The sequence below is a fragment of the Salvelinus fontinalis genome, unplaced genomic scaffold, assembly GCF_029448725.1.
Source record: "Salvelinus fontinalis isolate EN_2023a unplaced genomic scaffold, ASM2944872v1 scaffold_0024, whole genome shotgun sequence".
In the NCBI taxonomy this organism is placed as follows: domain Eukaryota; kingdom Metazoa; phylum Chordata; class Actinopteri; order Salmoniformes; family Salmonidae; genus Salvelinus; species Salvelinus fontinalis.
Window position 1 is genome coordinate 847,262 of NW_026600233.1, and position 23,295 is coordinate 870,556.

General features: G+C 40.8%; 1 protein-coding gene across 1 annotated transcript; it reads right to left on the reverse strand.

Moving 5' to 3' along the window:
* Positions 1-10,457: 10,457 nt before the first annotated feature.
* LOC129842239 (heparan sulfate glucosamine 3-O-sulfotransferase 3B1-like) lies at positions 10,458-13,565 on the reverse strand. The gene has a single exon (XM_055910706.1). The coding sequence runs from the start codon at positions 13,312-13,314 to the stop codon at positions 12,670-12,672; it is 645 nt and encodes a 214-aa protein (XP_055766681.1). The 5' UTR covers positions 13,315-13,565; the 3' UTR covers positions 10,458-12,669.
* Between the last annotated feature and the right edge of the window lie 9,730 nt (positions 13,566-23,295).

Below are 23,295 nucleotides of genomic sequence, written 5' to 3' on the forward strand. Positions count from 1 at the left end.
GATTCTGATGAGAGTTCATCGAAAAGTAAGAACTATTTATGCTGATAATTCATTGTTCTGTTGAAAAATGTCAAATGCATGAAACGCCATTGCTTGCAGTGTAGCATTGTGTTATCGCAGCCTGTGTTGCCCAGTAAGGTTAATTTTAAAAATGTAATTCAGCGATTGCGTTAAGAACAAATTTGTCTTTCAATTGCTGTCCAACCTGTATTTTTTTAGTCAAGTTTATGAATAGTTTTCGATAAGAGTAGGTGGCTTTCCAAGATGGCGCCGGACAGATTGCTTGAGCTCTTGGCTACTTTTCTCATTGTATAAGCACAATTTGTATGCTAAATATGCACATTTTCGAACAAACTCTATATGCATTGTGTAATATGATGTTACAGGACTGTCATCTGAAGAATTCTGAGAAGGTTAGTGAAAAAATGTATATATTTTGGTGGTTTATACGTTATTGCTATTTTTGCCTTGAATCAATGCTGTTGTAATGTTCGCTATTGTGCTAAGCTAATATAACGCTATATCGTGTTTTCGCTGTAAAATACTTAGAAAATCTGAAATATTGTCTTGATTCACAAGATCTGTGTCTTTCATCTGCTGCACGCTGTGTATTTTTAAGAAATGTTTTATGATGAGTAATTAGCTAATACACGATGGTCTCTGTAGTTATTCTAGTCATTTTAGTGAGAGTTGTGATGGGGGCTGCAATGGTAAACTATGATTTATACCTGAAATATGCACATTTTTCTAACAAAACCTATGCTATACAATAAATATGTTATCAGACTGTCATCTGATGAGGTTGTTTCTTGGTTAGTGGCTATTTATATCTTTATTTGGTCGAATTTGTGATAGCTACTGATGCAGTAAGAAAATGGTGGAGTATGGAAGTGGTGTCTTTTGCTAACGTGGTTAGCTAATAGATTTACATATTTTGTCTTCCCTGTAAACATTTTAAAAATCAGAAATGATGGCTTTATTCACAAGATGTGTATCTTTCATTTGGGGTCTTGGACTTGTGATTTCATGAACATTTTATTATATGATATCCCTGTGGCTTTAGGCTAGGCTATGCTAGTCAGCTTTTGTGATGGGGGGGCTCCCGGATCCGGGTTTGGTAGGCGTTAGATTAAGGAGTGCAGCCATACAGCTGTAATAACTGGCTTTAGGAAGAGTTGAATAGGAGGGCTATGAGCTAATACATGTTGTTTATTCAACGAGAACGACTTATTTGGGAACACTTTCTATTAGATTACACTTTTTCCCTCACATTAGTGGCTGTCACATGACTTTTTTGGCAGGCTGAAGAACTGTCTGCACATCCAGGATCTACAAGGATAAAATGCTCAAACTTGACCAATGGAAAGCTGAGGTGGAGGGACTTGGTTCAACCATCCACCATGACAAAAACAATGAAAATATGGTGGGTGTTGTTCTCCCTGTCAGGCTAATTCACCTGCCAATCACGTATCATTCCTCCAGTGTATAACCCAGGGATTGTACATTTAAATGTTAAAACTCCCTCTGGAAGTGAAAATTCCAATCCCAAACCCTACTGGTCCTAGACAATGTGCCTGCTGGTCCTAGACAATGGGCCTGCTGGTCCTAGACAATGGGCCTGCTGGTCCTAGACATCATCGCAATCCCAAAGTGTGCTGGTCCTAGACAATGTCAATGGTCGTGCTGGTATTAACAGGGATTAGGGCATGGCTATTCTCATTGGTTCAGCCATCAATCTTCAGTCACGTGACTCATTTAAAACCCAGAAAATTGTACATTTAAATGTTAAAACCCATGTGCCTTGTCTTCTGAGGGAGTTCCAGTAACATCCCATTCCGTGCTAGTCCTAGACCATCTGCAGCCCAAATGGCACCCTATTCCCTACATAGTGCACTATGGCACTACGGGCCTTTTCAAACTATATAGGGAATAGGTTGCCATTTAATGCCAATGGGCCTGATGAATGAACAAGGATTAGGATTGGGATTAGCCTTGTCAGCACATATGTGACTGACACCCCCAGCGCACAACCCCCAATCAGATAAACACGGCATGGCCTTTCCTTCCAGATTAGGATTAGGCCATTTAAACAATGGCAAGGACAAAGGAGGTGGAAGACAAAGCCCACAGCACTGAGAGACAATGTCGTATTACTGTAACACTTGAAACTGTGGATTCCTTCACCAGAGGGGGATGAATTTCTATGTGTGAGAGAGTGAGTGATCATATCAGTCTCTCCTTGAAGAAAGACGTGTTTTTCATTTTAGAAAATGAGGGGGGGGGGGGTAAAAACATTAAAAGTGGGTCATTCACGTGAGTTATTATTTTACATTTACTTAAGATTCACCAGCTGATGAATAAGATGGGTAGGTGTGGAAAGAGACCAGTCCTTTACACTGTCTGGCTGATCAGTAAGATGAGGAGGTCTGGAAAGAGAACAGTCCTTTACTCTGTCTGGCTGATCAGTAAGATGAGGAGGTCTGGAAAGAGAACAGTCCTTTACACTGTCTGGCTGATCAGTAAGATGAGGAGGTCTGGAAAGAGAACAGTCCTTTACTCTGTCTGGCTGATCAGTAAGATGAGGAGGTCTGGAAAGAGAACAGTCCTTTACACTGTCTGGCTGATGAATGAGATGAGGGGGTCTGGAAAGAGAACAGTCCTTTACACTGTCTGGCTGATCAGTAAGATGAGTAGGTGTGGAAAGAGAACAGTCCTTTACACTGTCTGGCTGATCAGTAAGATGAGGAGGTCTGGAAAGAGAACAGTCCTTTACACTGTCTGGCTGATGAATAAGATGAGGGGGTCTGGAAAGAGAACAGTCATTTACACTGTCTGGCTGATGAATAAGATGAGTAGGTGTGGAAAGAGAACAGTCCTTTACTCTGTCTGGCTGATCAGTAAGATGAGGAGGTCTGGAAAGAGAACAGTCCATTACACTGTCTGGCTGATCAGTAAGATGAGGAGGTGTGGAAAGAGAACAGTCCTTTACACTGTCTGGCTGATGAATAAGATGAGGAGGTCTGGAAAGAGAACAGTCATTTACACTGTCTGGCTGATGAATAAGATGAGGAGGTCTGGAAAGAGAACAGTCCTTTATAGTACATTCTGAAAGTGATGGTTTGAGAGGGTTTTCTACACGTTCATGTCAGAAGAAAACCAGTGTTCCCTGGGCCAAGGACTCAACCTCCAGACTGAACCATGTAATCCTGCTCTCAGCTATTTTGTTCACGCTTAAGATTGCATAGTAGAAGTGCACATTGAAGGTCATCAGCAAGCCTTACCTAACCTGTTGAATTGATATAGTTACAGAGCAATAGAGTAGTTCTCAAAGGGACAACGAGCGTTTATTAAACAGTTGTCAATACTTAATTCTGTTCAAGTTCTGCAGAAAACGATTACATCAAACATCTTCACCAACCCTTAACCTTACCTAACCTACTGAATCCATTGAATCAATATCTACAGATGTAGGATCTTAATTTGAGCTAGTTTGCTACATAATGAAAATAATCCTGCAGCAACAAGAAATGTGAATTATTATGTGGATTATAACGAATGGACATTTTGGTAGGGGGTGATACATTTTACGTTAGGTTAAATCAAGTCTGACACTTTAAAGTGAAAATTGCAAACTTTAGAAGCCACTTTAAACCTTGAATACACTACAAGTTTTCAGCAACAAAAATGTTATCAAATTAGGATCCTACATCTGTGTAACGCTGCACAGTGGCTCTTAAAGGGATGAAAACCGCAATAGAGCAGTCCTCAAAAGGTCAACAATGACAAGTACTTGAATGTGTCCATGAGCTTCTACCAAAGCACTCAAGTGTTCCCATTGCAGAATACTGTACATTGACCCAGCGAGCAAAAACAGGTTGCGATGACGTTATTCTGAGGTATTTGGTGACATCATGGTCATGTTGTATAATGGTTGTATGAGGATGTTGTTTTTTGTCACGTTGACAATGTCCAAGGATGTTCCACTCAAAATACAAACTCTGAACCATAGCTGAGGTCCCCAGTATGTCGGTCTGTCTCTACCTGTAATTAGTCAGCCACACACTACAAACCTTGTCAAGTCCTAAAGCACTGACAGACTACATGACATACTCCTGAAGACCACTGATCTCTCATATCCTTTCCTCTGTCTTCTTTACTACTTACTTACTCTAAATCTGCTTCTTACCTGGTCCTTACCGTGTCATGACACCAACACTACCTTACCTGGTCCTTACCGTGTCATGACACCAACACTACCTTACCTGGTCCTTACCGTGCCATGACACAAACACTACCTTACCTGGTCCTTACCGTGTCATGACACCAACACTACCTTACCTGGTGCTTACCTTGTCATGACACCAACACTACCTTACCTGGTCCTCATGACACCAACACTACCTTACCTGGTCCTCATGACACCAACACTACCTTACCTGGTCCTCATGACACCAACACTACCTTACCTGGTCCTCATGACACCAACACTACCTTACCTGGTCCTTACCGTGTCATGACACCAACACTACCTTACCTGGTCCTTACCTTGTCATGACACCAACACTACCTTACCTGGTCCTCATGACACCAACACTACCTTACCTGGTCCTCATGACACCAACACTACCTTACCTGGTCCTTACCGTGTCATGACACCAACACTACCTTACCTGGTCCTTACCGTGTCATGACACCAACACTACCTTACCTGGTCCTCATGACACCAACACTACCTTACCTGGTCCTCATGACACCAACACTACCTTACCTGGTCCTTACCGTGTCATGACACCAACACTACCTTACCTGGTCCTTACCGTGTCATGACACCAACACTACCTTACCTGGTCCTTACCTTGTCATGACACCAACACTACCTTACCTGGTCCTCATGACACCAACACTACCTTACCTGGTCCTCATGACACCAACACTACCTTACCTGGTCCTCATGACACCAACACTACCTTACCTGGTCCTCATGACACCAACACTACCTTACCTGGTCCTCATGACACCAACACTACCTTACCTGGTCCTTACCGTGTCATGACACCAACACTACCTTACCTGGTCCTTACCTTGTCATGACACCAACACTACCTTACCTGGTCCTCATGACACCAACACTACCTTACCTGGTCCTCATGACACCAACACTACCTTACCTGGTCCTCATGACACCAACACTACCTTACCTGGTCCTCATGACACCAACACTACCTTACCTGGTCCTCATGACACCAACACTACCTTACCTGGTCCTCATGACACCAACACTACCTTACCTGGTCCTCATGACACCAACACTACCTTACCTGGTCCTTACCGTGTCATGACACCAACACTACCTTACCTGGTCCTTACCTTGTCATGACACCAACACTACCTTACCTGGTCCTCATGACACCAACACTACCTTACCTGGTCCTCATGACACCAACACTACCTTACCTGGTCCTTACCGTGTCATGACACCAACACTACCTTACCTGGTCCTTACCGTGTCATGACACCAACACTACCTTACCTGGTCCTCATGACACCAACACTACCTTACCTGGTCCTCATGACACCAACACTACCTTACCTGGTCCTTACCGTGTCATGACACCAACACTACCTTACCTGGTCCTTACAGTGTCATGACACAAACACTACCTTACCTGGTCCTCATGACACCAACACTACCTTACCTGGTCCTCATGACACCAACACTACCTTACCTGGTCCTCATGACACCAACACTACCTTACCTGGTCCTCATGACACCAACACTACCTTACCTGGTCCTTACCGTGTCATGACACCAACACTACCTTACCTGGTCCTCATGACACCAACACTACCTTACCTGGTGCTTACCGTGTCATGACACCAACACTACCTTACCTGGTCCTTACCGTGTCATGACACCAACACTACCTTACCTGGTGCTTACCGTGTCATGACACCAACACTACCTTACCTGGTCCTTACCGTGTCATGACACCAACACTACCTTACCTGGTCCTTACCGTGTCATGACACCAACACTACCTTACCTGGTCCTCATGACACCAACACTACCTTACCTGGTCCTCATGACACCAACACTACCTTACCTGGTCCTCATGACACCAACACTACCTTACCTGGTCCTCATGACACCAACACTACCTTACCTGGTCCTCATGACACCAACACTACCTTACCTGGTCCTTACCGTGTCATGACACTAACACTACCTTACCTGGTCCTTACCGTGTCATGACACTAACACTACCTTACCTGGTCCTCATGACACCAACACTACCTTACCTGGTCCTTACCTGGTCCTTACCGTGCCATGACACCAACACTACCTTACCTGGTCCTCATGACACCAACACTACCTTACCTGGTCCTTACCTTGTCATGACACCAACACTACCTTACCTGGTCCTCATGACACCAACACTACCTTACCTGGTCCTCATGACACCAACACTACCTTACCTGGTCCTCATGACACCAACACTACCTTACCTGGTCCTCATGACACCAACACTACCTTACCTGGTCCCCATGACACCAACACTACCTTACCTGGTCCCCATGACACCAACACTACCTTACCTGGTCCCCATGACACCAACACTACCTTACCTGGTCCTCATGACACCAACACTACCTTACCTGGTGCTTACCGTGTCATGACACCAACACTACCTTACCTGGTTCTTACCGTGCTAGAACACCTGCTCTGCTCTACGACCCAACCAGATGGCCTCTGCCCTATAGGCCTGTAATCTCTACATCTTAAGCCACTTTAGCTAAGTCAACTCTAATAAGGCCAAGTGTATTAAGGGACCTTGAGCATTCGTTAAGTTACTAACTCCATTATACACTACCACTGGATTGGCCAACTTCCTTTGGCTCAGAGCCCATGTGACTTCAACAGAGAAGGGATGGATAACCTACCCAAGTTGTCTGGAGTCAAGGAGTGTTATCAACCAAGATTCAAACCCTGGTCTCCTGCAGACCATACAACCTGGGATTGAAGGCTTTAACATGGATTTAAACCACAGGTTTTCTGTGTGCCTTAGGATTGTGTTTGTCCTCTGAGCTAAAGCCAAGGCAATGCTCCGAAGATACATCAGTACTCCCTGGAAGGAAGTCATGCCAAGTGGTTGTCTTTCCTACTGCCAATCTGCCAGGTGTCTGCTCTGTGAGTGTGTGTCAATATGTATGTATGTGTGTGTGTGTGTGTGTGTGTGTGTGTGTTGCCAGATTCTGTGGTTTCGATCCAACCCTTCAAACAACAGCCTGAAGGGATGTGTGTTAACAACAGTCTCTCAGCTGGGAGTACAGCAATTATACACACAGATAACCCCTCCAATCAGTCACTCTCTCTCACACACACACACACACACACACACTGCACTTTCAGAATTGCAGAGGGGGGCTGACTCCTAAAGGAGCTGGCTGCTAGCCTAGTAACTGAGGTACCTGACAGACTTGCTGTTATTCCCTTGCTGCACAGGTGTGTGCAGCACACCACCAAACACACACACACACATACAAACACACATACACACACACACACACACACACACCACACACACACCACCACCACACACACACACACACACCACCACATACGCACACCACACACACACACACCACACACACACAGGGTTGTGTGAGAGGAACTGAACTGACGTTTACCTCAACTAACATTCTCATTCAGTTCCTACAGGCCTCCAAAGCCCGCCTCTGGGTTCAGAGACAATGACATAGATATACATACTGTACTCATACATACAGGTACTATATATATATACTGTCCAAATCCATACAGGTACAATATATATATAATATATATTCATCCATACAGGTACTATATATATACTGCCCAAATCCATACAGGTACAACATATATATATATATACTGTACTCATCCATACAGGTACTATATATATACTGTCCAAATCCATACAGGTACAATATATATATACTGTACTCATCCATACAGGTACTAAATACATACTGTCCAAATCCATACAGGTACAATACATATATATATACTGTACTCATCCATACAGGTACTATATATATACTGTACTCATCCATACATACGCTATATACAGTGGGGAGAACAAGTATTTGATACACTGCCGATTTTGCAGGTTTTCCTACTTACAAAGCATGTAGAGGTCTGTAATTTTTATCATAGGTACACTTCAACTGTGAGAGACGGAATCTAAAAATCCAGAAAATCACATTGTATGATGTTTAAGTAAATAATTAGCATTTTATTGCATGACATAAGTATTTGATCACCTACCAACCAGTAAGAATTCCAGCTCTCACAGACCTGTTAGTTTTTCTTTAAGAAGCCCTCCTGTTCTCCACTAATTACCTGTATTAAATGCACCTGTTTGAACTCGTTACCTGTATAAAAGACACCTGTCCACACGCTCAATCAAACAGACTCCAACCTCTCCACAATGGCCAAGACCAGAGAGCTGTGTAAGGACATCAGGGTTAAATTGTAGACCTGCACATGGCTGGGATGGGCTACAGGACAATAGGCAAGCAGCTTGGTGAGAAGGCAACAACTGTTGGCGCAATTATTAGAAAATGGAAGAAGTTCAAGATTACTTCTTTACAGTGTCAGGTGTTATCAAATATCAGGCTCTCCTTCTTTACAGTGTCAGGTGTTATCAGATATCAGGCTCTCCTTCTTTACAGTGTCAGGTGTTATCAAATATCAGGCTCTCCTTCTTTACAGTGTCAGGTGTTATCAAATATCAGGCTCTCCTTCTTTACAGTGTCAGGTGTTATCAAATATCAGGCTCTCCTTCTTTACAGTGTCAGGTGTTATCAAATATCAGGCTCGCCTTCTTTACAGTGTCAGGTGTTATCAAATATCAGGACCTCCTTCTTTACAGTGGCACGTGTTATCAAATATCAGGCTCTCCTTCTTTACAGTGTCAGGTGTTATCAGATATCAGGCTCTCCTTCTTTACAGTGTCAGGTGTTATCAAATATCAGGCTCTCCTTCTTTACAGTGTCAGGTGTTATCAAATATCAGGCTCTCCTTCTTTACAGTGGCAGGTGTTATCAAATATCAGGCTCTCCTTCTTTACAGTGGCAGGTCTTATCAAATATCAGGCTCTCCTTTACAGTGGCAGGTCTTATCAAATATCAGGCTCTCCTTTACAGTGGCAGGTCTTATCAAATATCAGGCTCTCCTTTACAGTGTCAGGTGTTATCAAATATCAGGCTCTCCTTCTTTACAGTGGCAGGTCTTATCAAATATCAGGCTCTCCTTTACAGTGGCAGGTCTTATCAAATATCAGGCTCTCCTTTACAGTGGCAGGTGTTATCAAATATCAGGCTCTCCTTCTTTACAGTGTCAGGTGTTATCAAATATCAGGCTCTCCTTCTTTACAGTGTCAGGTGTTATCAAATATCAGGCTCTCCTTTACAGTGGCAGGTGTTATCAAATATCAGGCTCTCCTTCTTTACAGTGTCAGGTGTTATCAAATATCAGGCTCTCCTTCTTTACAGTGTCAGGTGTTATCAAATATCAGGCTCTCCTTCTTTACAGTGTCAGGTGTTATCAAATATCAGGCTCTCCTTCTTTACAGTGGCAGGTCTTATCAAATATCAGGCTCTCCTTTACAGTGGCAGGTGTTATCAAATATCAGGCTCTCCTTCTTTACAGTGTCAGGTGTTATCAAATATCAGGCTCTCCTTCTTTACAGTGTCAGGTGTTATCAAATATCAGGCTCTCCTTCTTTACAGTGTCAGGTGTTATCAAATATCAGGCTCTCCTTCTTTACAGTGGCAGGTGTTATCAAATATCAGGCTCTCCTTCTTTACAGTGGCAGGTGTTATCAAATATCAGGCTCTCCTTCTTTACAGTGTCAGGTGTTATCAAATATCAGGCTCTCCTTCTTTACAGTGTCAGGTGTTATCAAATATCAGGCTCTCCTTCTTTACAGTGTCAGGTGTTATCAAATATCAGGCTCTCCTTCTTTACAGTGTCAGGTGTTATCAAATATCAGGCTCTCCTTCTTTACAGTGGCAGGTGTTATCAAATATCAGGGTCTCAGAGGAATGGCAGTGTTTTGATCATCTGTCTCTTCTCCTGCTTAGAGAGGGACCTGACAAATGGTGCTGTGACCATGGCGACAAGCATGCTAGTGTTCCATTGAGTCGCTAACGCTAACACTAATGCTAACTGCTCTCATTAACCTGTCTGGCTAATGAGGTTCAGGAAGCGTCAGACACCCCCTCTGGTGCCACTGTGCTCAGTGCTAGGCCTCCAATGACATAGTCACTGAAGACAATGAGGAGAAATGACAGGGGCTTTATAAACTGGTCATAAGCTGGAAAATAAGACTGCATAATTTGTTTATAATGTAGTTATAACACATGGCAAAGGTGAAGTGTAGTTTTATGACAATGTGACAATCAGAGGATCATTTGGTTTTGGTAAAATAGATATATTTCTTACTTCAAAGAAATAACAACAATAACACTATTTTACTCACAATGGCCTCATTTACGTCTTTGTAACATGGGAACTATACAGCAAAATAGTTGGATTTGTTCATGTATGTACACAGAGTTTAATCAATACATTATCATCATATTTGATGGGTAGAAACATTGTCATTGGCGTATCTCTCTGTATAGGGATGAATAAAAGTCACCCATACACAGACTTAGGAGAAAGGAATTGTGAGCCCTGAATAGCAAGACGTTGGTCACGATTCACTTCAAGACTCGTTACAGCGCTGCACACTATCACAGAGGTAATGTTCTCGCTTTCGCCGTGGTGACACTCAAGGTAAACACTGCACATGTTGGCTCAGCTGGAAATGACTTTTAAATGTCAAGAGCACTGCAACGTGCGATCGGATTGAATCGCAGCCTTTGAATTTCCATTTCAACAACAATAACACAACAATGCACCATTGAGTTCCCAATAACTGCGGTCTGATCCAACAGCAGTCCTGTTAACTTTACCTAACAGGACTACAGAGGGCTGTGATGATAACATCTGATCTAACAGCAGTCCTGTTAACTTTACCTGACAGGACTACAGAGGGCTGTGATGATAACATCTGATCTAACAGCAGTCCTGTTAACTTTACCTGACAGGACTACAGAGGGCTGTGATGATAACATCTGATCTAACAGCAGTCCTGTTAACTTTACCTGACAGGACTACAGAGGGCTGTGATGATAACATCTGATCTAACAGCAGTCCTGTTAACTTTACCTGACAGGACTACAGAGGGCTGTGATGATAACATGATACTGTATCATGGTCAGCTCATCATCCCTGAATAGAGTCATCATATCATTACACAAGCAAACCTCACTGCTAACAAAGAATGGATTACAAACATGAAAAGGTGACGGCATCTCATCAAAAAGACTGCACATTTAAAGATTGGAGTTTAGGTCGGCCAACTGGCTTCAACAAGCAGAGGAACTAGGAGGGGTGCTAACGACTATGACAGTAACGTAAAGATTGGAGTTTAGGTCGGCCAACTGGCTTCAACAAGCAGAGGAACTAGGAGGGGTGCTAATGACTATCACAGTAACGTAAAGCTTCCTAAATAACTTGCCCCGTTTCAGAAGAGCCTTGAATCTGCAACATAAACTCCAGATCAGTACGTTAATGTTTAGTGGTCACAAGATCCCAACATTCGTTGACTCCAATGAACCTTTTGACGGATCATTGTTTTATAGCAGGAGAGTCCAGAGACAGCACTGTGACATCACTCAGCTGCACTGTGACATCACTCAGCTGCACTGTGACATCACTCACGTGTAATTGATGTGATGATGAGTTATTACTGTATTGATATAGCTGTCATAGTGACACCGGGAGGGCATCCCAAATGGTTCCCTGTTCCCTAAATGCCCCATGGGTCCTGGTCATAAGTAGTGAACGATTAAGTGAGCAGGGAGCCATTTTGGAAGCAGGCTGACTGGATCAGCTGGGGTTCTATATATTGATCTGGTGGATGAAGTGGGCCCACAGGCCTCTGGAGGTCAGGCTGATCTTAAGGAGGTAAATGATGGGGTGATTTGGACTCCTTGAGTGGTTTTCTAGCACCTTTTAAAAACAAAGAGGCTACAGAGATGCCCAACACTAATTCTCTGGTAGTTACAATATTTGTACGTCCTCAGCTCTAGCCCTGCTGGTCGAGTGCTGCTACCGGAACAGAATTGTGCTGTTATATATTCATTCCCACAATTCCTGCACGTGTATTTTTCTGAGGTAATTTCAAGATGACAAAATGCCCTTCAAACGAAGAGTTTAAAAACAGGAATGTGAAGATGTGTGATGATCATCAACAAACATGGATAGGCAGCTCAGTGAGTTCATAATATCCTAGAAATAAATTATCAGAAAATAGACTTCTGTACTTTTTACACACGCTGCCTGCCTTATATACATGGTATAACAATATCTCCAAAATGTTACAGTTACAACCTAAAACCCCTCAAAGAAAAATACAACATCTCTGTCTGAAAGGGCACCATAATACCTCAATAGTGCACTACATTTGAGCAGAATAGTGTACAACAACCTCAATAATGCACTACTATTGACCAGGGTAGTGCACTACATAGGGAATAGGGTGCCATTTCGGATTCATTTAATGTCTCTGTCGCTCAGCTCCATGAACCCCATCCAAAGTCATGTCCCGTCATCTGATAAAACCTCCTGTTGAAAGGTTGATAAAACTCCCTCAGCCTCTGTACCACCTCAGAGTCAATACTAGGATGAGTCCTTCCTTTGGTCTTCCCCAGACAGTGAGGCTTACTATTCCCCTCCGGCCTCTTCAGACAGGGGAAGCCCTTGGCTGGGTTGAAGTGAAAGTGTTTGTGACCGACCACCCTCCGGAGGCCCAGGAAGTCCTGTACGCGTGTCATCTCCCCGGCCGGGTCGGAGATCAACCTCTCCCCGCTGATGAAGAGGAGCTGGTCCTTGGGGAAGTACTGCAGCCAGCGTTCTAGGTGCTTGGCATACATCCCGATCTGGACGGCGCTCCAGGACGTATCGATGAGACCCGTAGTCCTGTTCTTGAAGGCGAGGCTCTCGAAGGAGGGGATGTCAGGCTTCTTGGAGCGGGTCTGAGTGTAGTCTGAGATGGCCCTGGTGACGGGGTCTCGGACCACCACAATCAGCCTGGTGTCTGGGGACATGGTGTGGATACGGGCGGGGACGTCTTTAGTGACGTAGTAGCTGGGGGTCTTCTCCATGGTGATCTGACCCTCCTGGGTCTCAGGCATACGGTCTCTAAGGAGAGGAGACATGGAGAGGTTTGTTATTATACACACAGGATAAAGACAGGACTGTGAAGCACTCCATGAGATGGAGAGATGGAGAGGAGAGATGGAGAGAGGAGAGGTGGAGATGTGGTGACGTGGAGAGGTGGAGAGGTGGAGAGGTGGAGAGGTGGAGAGATTGGGAGATGGAGAGGTGGAGACGTGGCGAGGTGGAGACGTGGCGAGGTGGAGAGGTGGAGAGGTGGAGAGGTGGAGAGGTGGAGAGGTGGAGAGGTGGAGAGGTGGATATGTGGAGAGATGGAGAGGTGGAGTGGTGGAGAGGTGGAGACGTGGAGACGTGGAGAGGTGGAGAGATGGAGAGGTGGAGAGGTGGAGAAATGGGGAGATGGAGAGATGGAGAGATGGGGAGATGGAGAGGTAGAGAGGTAGAGAGGTAGAGAGGTGGAGAGGTGGAGAGATGGAGAGATGGAGAGATGGAAAGATGGAGAGGTGGAGAGGTGGAGAGGTGGAGAGGTGGAGAGGTGGAGAGATGGAGAGATGGGGAGGTGGCGAGATGGAGAGATGGGGAGATGGGGAGATGGAGAGGTTAGTATTGGGCTAAGGCACATATAGCACTGTGTGGTTCAGGAGTTACATTCTGGGACCATGCAGCAGCCAGGCTATTATTTCAGGAGTTACAGCCTGGGACCATGCAGCAGCCAGGCTATTATTTCAGGAGTTACAGCCTGGGACCATGCAGCAGCCAGGCTATAGTTCAGGAGTTACAGCCTGGGACCATGCAGCAGCCAGGCTATTATTTCAGGAGTTACAGCCTGGGACCATGCAGCAGCCAGGCTATTATTTCAGGAGTTACAGCCTGGGACCATGCAGCAGCCAGGCTATAGTTCAGGATTTACAGCCTGGGACCATGCAGCAGCCAGGCTTTTATTTCAGGAGTTACAGCCTGGGACCATGCAGCAGCCAGGCTATTATTTCAGGAGTTACAGCCTGGGACCATGCAGCAGCCAGGCTTTTATTTCAGGAGTTACAGCCTGGGACCATGCAGCAGCCAGGCTATTATTTCAGGAGTTACAGCCTGGGACCATGCAGCAGCCAGGCTTTTATTTCAGGAGTTACAGCCTGGGACCATGCAGCAGCCAGGCTATTATTTCAGGAGTTACAGCCTGGGACCATGCAGCAGCCAGGCTAATATAGGATCAGGTCCCCCCTGTCCATGTAATCTAAAAGGACCAGTATTCAGTCATAGAGCTGGTCTAGGATCAGGTCCCCCCTGTCCATTTAATCTAAAAGGACCAATATTCAGTCATAGAGCTGGTCTAGGATCAGGTCCCCCTGTCCATTTAATCTTATTCATTATGATGTAAAGGTCAAAGATAAAGGTCAAAACTGTTAGAGGGAGGGAGGGAGGGAGGGAGGGAGGGAGGGAGGGAGGGAGGGAGGGAGGTCCAGTCCCATGATGCCCCCTCTTACTGAGCTGACCTGACTCTTTAAGATAATACATTAGCCAGTTAACTGCAGTCCCAGACCAGGGTAATGACCAGGGCTCTGGGTAATGGCTAAAGTGGGCCACCAGAGATTTCGACTAAGCCTAAACACATAGGCATTAGGGGTAGTAGTCCTTGTAGTACATTAGAAGGATAGAAAAGGAGGGAGGGAGATATGGGTAGTAGACTAGTGCTTAGTGACTTAGAGGGGTAAGGGAGGAGGGAGGGTTGGAGGGAGGGTAGGGGATTAGGGGAGGAGGGAGGGTTGGAGGGAGGGTAGGGGATTAGGGGAGGAGGGAGGGTTGGAGGGAGGGTAGGAGGGAGGGGAAGAGGGAGGGTAGGGGATTAGGGGAGGAGGGAGGGTTGGAGGGAGGGTAGGGGATTAGGGGAGGAGGGAGGGTTGGAGGGAGGGTAGGAGGGAGGGGAAGAGGGAGGGTAGGGGATTAGGGGAGGAGGGAGGGGAGGAGGGAGGGTAGGGGATTAGGGGAGGAGGGAGGGTTGGAGGGAGGGGAGGAGGGAGGGTAGGGGATTAGGGGAGGAGGGAGGGTTGGAGGGAGGGGAGGAGGGAGGGTAGGGGATTAGGGGAGGAGGGAGGGTTGGAGGGAGGGGAGGAGGGAGGGTAGGGGATTAGGGGAGGAGGGAGGGTTGGAGGGAGGGGAGGAGGGAGGGTAGTGGCAAAAAGAGGAAGACAGTAAGATAACATTACATTAGTACAGTCACTAACATTAGGAGATGGTTGTAGTATATATCTAATACTACTTTAGTACAGTCACTAACATTAGGAGATGGTTGGTAGTATATATCTAACACTACTTTAGTAGAGTCACTAACATTAGGAGATGGTTGTAGTATATATCTAATACTACTTTAGTAGAGTCACTAACATTAGGAGATGGTTGGTAGGTAGTATATATCTAATACTACTTTAGTAGAGTCACTAACATTAGGAGATGGTTGTAGTATATATCTAATACTACTTTAGTACAGTCACTAACATTAGGAGATGGTTGTAGTATATATCTAATACTACTTTAGTAGAGTCACTAACATTAGGAGATGGTTGGTAGGTAGTATATATCTAATACTACTTTAGTAGAGTCACTAACATTAGGAGATGGTTGTAGTATATATCTAATACTACTTTAGTAGAGTCACTAACATTAGGAGATGGTTGTAGTATATATCTAATACTACTTTAGTAGAGTCACTAACATTAGGAGATGGTTGGTAGTATATATCTAATACTACTTTAGTACAGTCACTAACATTAGGAGATGGTTGGTTGGTAGTATATATCTAATACTACTTTAGTAGAGTCACTAACATCAGGAGATGGTTGGTAGTATATATCTAATACTACTTTAGTACAGTCACTAACATTAGGAGATGGTTGGTAGTATATATCTAATACTACTTTAGTACAGTCACTAACATTAGGAGATGGTTGTAGTATATATCTAATACTACTTTAGTACAGTCACTAACAGTAGGAGATGGTTGGTAGTATATATCTAATACTACTTTAGTACAGTCACTAACATTAGGAGATGGTTGTAGTATATATCTAATACTACTTTAGTACAGTCACTAACATTAGGAGATGGTTGTAGTATATATCTAATACTACTTTAGTACAGTCACTAACATTAGGAGATGGTTGGTAGTATATATCTAATACTACTTTAGTAGAGTCACTAACATTAGGAGATGGTTGTAGTATATATCTAATACTACTTTAGTACAGTCACTAACATTAGGAGATGGTTGGTAGTATATATCTAATACTACTTTAGTAGAGTCACTAACATTAGGAGATGGTTGGTAGTATATATCTAATACTACTTTAGTAGAGTCACTAACATTAGGAGATGGTTGGTAGTATATATCTAATACTCCTTTAGTACAGTCACTAAAATTAGGAGATGGTTGGTAGTATATATCTAACACTACTTTAGTACAGTCACTAACATTAGGAGATGGTTGGTAGTATATATCTAATACTACTTTAGTAGAGTCACTAACATTAGGAGATGGTTGTAGTATATATCTAATACTACTTTAGTAGAGTCACTAACATTAGGAGATGGTTGGTAGGTAGTATATATCTAATACTACTTTAGTAGAGTCACTAACATTAGGAGGTGGTTGTAGTATATATCTAATACTACTTTAGTACAGTCACTAACATTAGGAGATGGTTGTAGTATATATCTAATACTACTTTAGTAGAGTCACTAACATTAGGAGATGGTTGGTAGGTAGTATATATCTAATACTACTTTAGTAGAGTCACTAACATTAGGAGATGGTTGGTAGGTAGTATATATCTAATACTACTTTAGTAGAGTCACTAACATTAGGAGATGGTTGTAGTATATATCTAATACTACTTTAGTAGAGTCACTAACATTAGGAGATGGTTGGTAGTATATATCTAATACTACTTTAGTACAGTCACTAACATTAGGAGATGGTTGGTTGGTAGTATATATCTAATACTACTTTAGTAGAGTCACTAACATCAGGAGATGGTTGGTAGTATATATCTAATACTACTTTAGTACAGTCACTAACATTAGGAGATGGTTGGTAGTATATATCTAATACTACTTTAGTACAGTCACTAACATTAGGAGATGGTTGTAGTATATATCTAATACTACTTTAGTACAGTCACTAACATTAGGAGATGGTTGGTAGTATATATCTAATACTACTTTAGTACAGTCACTAACATTAGGAGATGGTTGTAGTATATATCTAACACTACTTTAGTACAGTCACTAACATTAGGAGATGGTTGTAGTATATATCTAATACTACTTTAGTAGAGTCACTAACATTAGGAGATGGTTGGTAGTATATATCTAATACTACTTTAGTAGAGTCACTAACATTAGGAGATGGTTGGTTGGTAGTATATATCTAATACTACTTTAGTACAGTCACTAACATTAGGAGATGGTTGGTAGTATATATCTAATACTCCTTTAGTACAGTCACTAACATTAGGAGATGGTTGGTAGTATATGTCTAACACTACTTTAGTACAGTCACTAACATTAGGAGATGGTTGGTTGGTAGTATATATCTAACACTACTTTAGTACAGTCACTAACATTAGGAGATGGTTGGTAGTATATATCTAACACTACTTTAGTACAGTCACTAACATTAGGAGATGGTTGGTAGTATATATCTAATACTACTTTAGTAGAGTCACTAACATTAGGAGATGGTTGGTAGTATATATCTAATACTACTTTAGTAGAGTCACTAACATTAGGAGATGGTGGGTTGGTAGTATATATCTAATACTACTTTAGTAGAGTCACTAACATTAGGAGATGGTTGGTAGTATATATCTAACACTACTTTAGTACAGTCACTAACATTAGGAGATGGTTGGTAGTATATATCTAATACTACTTTAGTAGAGTCACTAACATTAGGAGATGGTTGGTAGTATATATCTAATACTACTTTAGTAGAGTCACTAACATTAGGAGATGGTTGGTAGTATATATCTAATACTACTTTAGTACAGTCACTAACATTAGGAGATGGTTGGTAGTATATATATAATACTACTTTAGTAGAGTCACTAACATTAGGAGATGGTTGTAGTATATATCTAACACTACATTAGTACAGTCACTAACATTAGGAGATGGTTGTAGTATATATCTAATACTACTTTAGTACAGTCACTAACATTAGGAGATGGTTGGTAGTATATATCTAACACTACTTTAGTAGAGTCACTAACATTAGGAGATGGTTGTAGTATATATCTAATACTACTTTAGTAGAGTCACTAACATTAGGAGATGGTTGGTAGGTAGTATATATCTAATACTACTTTAGTAGAGTCACTAACATTAGGAGATGGTTGTAGTATATATCTAATACTACTTTAGTACAGTCACTAACATTAGGAGATGGTTGTAGTATATATCTAATACTACTTTAGTAGAGTCACTAACATTAGGAGATGGTTGGTAGGTAGTATATATCTAATACTACTTTAGTAGAGTCACTAACATTAGGAGATGGTTGTAGTATATATCTAATACTACTTTAGTAGAGTCACTAACATTAGGAGATGGTTGTAGTATATATCTAATACTACTTTAGTAGAGTCACTAACATTAGGAGATGGTTGGTAGTATATATCTAATACTACTTTAGTACAGTCACTAACATTAGGAGATGGTTGGTTGGTAGTATATATCTAATACTACTTTAGTAGAGTCACTAACATCAGGAGATGGTTGGTAGTATATATCTAATACTACTTTAGTACAGTCACTAACATTAGGAGATGGTTGGTAGTATATATCTAATACTACTTTAGTACAGTCACTAACATTAGGAGATGGTTGTAGTATATATCTAATACTACTTTAGTACAGTCACTAACAGTAGGAGATGGTTGGTAGTATATATCTAATACTACTTTAGTACAGTCACTAACATTAGGAGATGGTTGTAGTATATATCTAATACTACTTTAGTACAGTCACTAACATTAGGAGATGGTTGTAGTATATATCTAATACTACTTTAGTACAGTCACTAACATTAGGAGATGGTTGGTAGTATATATCTAATACTACTTTAGTAGAGTCACTAACATTAGGAGATGGTTGTAGTATATATCTAATACTACTTTAGTACAGTCACTAACATTAGGAGATGGTTGGTAGTATATATCTAATACTACTTTAGTAGAGTCACTAACATTAGGAGATGGTTGGTAGTATATATCTAATACTACTTTAGTAGAGTCACTAACATTAGGAGATGGTTGGTAGTATATATCTAATACTCCTTTAGTACAGTCACTAACATTAGGAGATGGTTGGTAGTATATATCTAACACTACTTTAGTACAGTCACTAACATTAGGAGATGGTTGGTAGTATATATCTAATACTACTTTAGTAGAGTCACTAACATTAGGAGATGGTTGTAGTATATATCTAATACTACTTTAGTAGAGTCACTAACATTAGGAGATGGTTGGTAGGTAGTATATATCTAATACTACTTTAGTAGAGTCACTAACATTAGGAGGTGGTTGTAGTATATATCTAATACTACTTTAGTACAGTCACTAACATTAGGAGATGGTTGGTAGTATATATCTAATACTACTTTAGTAGAGTCACTAACATTAGGAGATGGTTGGTAGTATATATCTAATACTACTTTAGTAGAGTCACTAACATTAGGAGATGGTTGGTAGTATATATCTAATACTACTTTAGTAGAGTCACTAACATTAGGAGATGGTTGGTAGTATATATCTAATACTCCTTTAGTACAGTCACTAACATTAGGAGATGGTTGGTAGTATATATCTAACACTACTTTAGTACAGTCACTAACATTAGGAGATGGTTGGTAGTATATATCTAATACTACTTTAGTAGAGTCACTAACATTAGGAGATGGTTGTAGTATATATCTAATACTACTTTAGTAGAGTCACTAACATTAGGAGATGGTTGGTAGGTAGTATATATCTAATACTACTTTAGTAGAGTCACTAACATTAGGAGGTGGTTGTAGTATATATCTAATACTACTTTAGTACAGTCACTAACATTAGGAGATGGTTGTAGTATATATCTAATACTACTTTAGTAGAGTCACTAACATTAGGAGATGGTTGGTAGGTAGTATATATCTAATACTACTTTAGTAGAGTCACTAACATTAGGAGATGGTTGGTAGGTAGTATATATCTAATACTACTTTAGTAGAGTCACTAACATTAGGAGATGGTTGTAGTATATATCTAATACTACTTTAGTAGAGTCACTAACATTAGGAGATGGTTGGTAGTATATATCTAATACTACTTTAGTACAGTCACTAACATTAGGAGATGGTTGGTTGGTAGTATATATCTAATACTACTTTAGTAGAGTCACTAACATCAGGAGATGGTTGGTAGTATATATCTAATACTACTTTAGTACAGTCACTAACATTAGGAGATGGTTGGTAGTATATATCTAATACTACTTTAGTACAGTCACTAACATTAGGAGATGGTTGTAGTATATATCTAATACTACTTTAGTACAGTCACTAACATTAGGAGATGGTTGGTAGTATATATCTAATACTACTTTAGTACAGTCACTAACATTAGGAGATGGTTGTAGTATATATCTAATACTACTTTAGTACAGTCACTAACATTAGGAGATGGTTGTAGTATATATCTAATACTACTTTAGTAGAGTCACTAACATTAGGAGATGGTTGGTAGTATATATCTAATACTACTTTAGTAGAGTCACTAACATTAGGAGATGGTTGGTTGGTAGTATATATCTAATACTACTTTAGTACAGTCACTAACATTAGGAGATGGTTGGTAGTATATATCTAATACTCCTTTAGTACAGTCACTAACATTAGGAGATGGTTGGTAGTATATGTCTAACACTACTTTAGTACAGTCACTAACATTAGGAGATGGTTGGTAGTATATATCTAATACTACTTTAGTACAGTCACTAACATTAGGAGATGGTTGGTAGTATATATATAATACTACTTTAGTAGAGTCACTAACATTAGGAGATGGTTGTAGTATATATCTAACACTACTTTAGTAGAGTCACTAACATTAGGATATGGTTGGTAGTATATATCTAATACTACTTTAGTAGAGTCACTAACATTAGGAGATGGTGGGTTGGTAGTATATATCTAATACTACTTTAGTAGAGTCACTAACATTAGGAGATGGTTGGTAGTATATATCTAACACTACTTTAGTACAGTCACTAACATTAGGAGATGGTTGGTAGTATATATCTAATACTACTTTAGTAGAGTCACTAACATTAGGAGATGGTTGGTAGTATATATCTAATACTACTTTAGTAGAGTCACTAACATTAGGAGATGGTTGGTAGTATATATCTAATACTACTTTAGTACAGTCACTAACATTAGGAGATGGTTGGTAGTATATATATAATACTACTTTAGTAGAGTCACTAACATTAGGAGATGGTTGTAGTATATATCTAACACTACTTTAGTACAGTCACTAACATTAGGATATGGTTGGTAGTATATATCTAATACTACTTTAGTAGAGTCACTAACATTAGGAGATGGTTGGTTGGTAGTATATATCTAATACTACTTTAGTAGAGTCACTAACATTAGGAGATGGTTGGTAGTATATATCTAACACTACTTTAGTACAGTCACTAACATTAGGAGATGGTTGGTAGTATATATCTAATACTACTTTAGTAGAGTCACTAACATTAGGAGATGGTTGGTAGTATATATCTAATACTACTTTAGTAGAGTCACTAACATTAGGAGATGGTTGGTAGTATATATCTAATACTACTTTAGTACAGTCACTAACATTAGGAGATGGTTGGTAGTATGTATCTAATACTCCTTTAGTACAGTCACTAACATTAGGAGATGGTTGGTAGTATATATCTAATACTACTTTAATACAGTCACTAACATTAGGAGATGGTTGGTAGTATATATCTAATACTCCTTTAATACAGTCACTAACATTAGGATATGGTTGGTTGGTAGTATATATATAATACTACTTTAGTAGAGTCACTAACATTAGGAGATGGTTGGTAGTATATATCTAATACTACTTTAGTACAGTCACTAACATTAGGAGATGGTTGGTTGGTAGTATATATCTAACACTACTTTAGTACAGTCACTAACATTAGGAGATGGTTGGTAGTATATATCTAACACTACTTTAGTACAGTCACTAACATTAGGAGATGGTTGGTAGTATATATCTAATACTACTTTAGTAGAGTCACTAACATTAGGAGATGGTTGGTAGTATATATATAATACTACTTTAGTACAGTCACTAACATTAGGAGATGGTTGGTTGGTAGTATATATATAATACTACTTTAGTACAGTCACTAACATTAGGAGATGGTTGGTAGTATATATCTAATACTACTTTAGCACAGTCACTAACATTAGGAGATGGTTGGTTGGTAGTATATATCTAACACTACTTTAGTACAGTCACTAACATTAGGAGATGGTTGGTAGTATATATCTAATACTACTTTAGTACAGTCACTAACATTAGGAGATGGTTGGTTGGTAGTATATATCTAACACTACTTTAGCACAGTCACTAACATTAGGAGATGGTTGGTAGTATATATCTAATACTACTTTAGTACAGTCACTAACATTAGGAGATGGTTGGTAGTATATATCTAATACTACTTTAGTACAGTCATTAACATTAGGAGATGGTTGTAGTATATATCTAATACTACTTTAGTAGAGTCACTAACATTAGGAGATGGTTGGTAGTATATATCTAATACTACTTTAGTAGAGTCACTAACATTAGGAGATGGTTGGTAGCATATATCTAATACTACTTTAGTAGAGTCACTAACATTAGGAGATGGTTGGTAGGTAGTATATATCTAATACTACTTTAGTAGAGTCACTAACATTAGGAGAT

What these genes read in the sequence shown, in the direction of transcription:
- LOC129842239 (XM_055910706.1), bottom strand. Translation starts at nt 13,314, where the DNA reads ATGTCTCCTCTCCTTAGAGACCGTATGCCTGAGACCCAGGAGGGTCAG.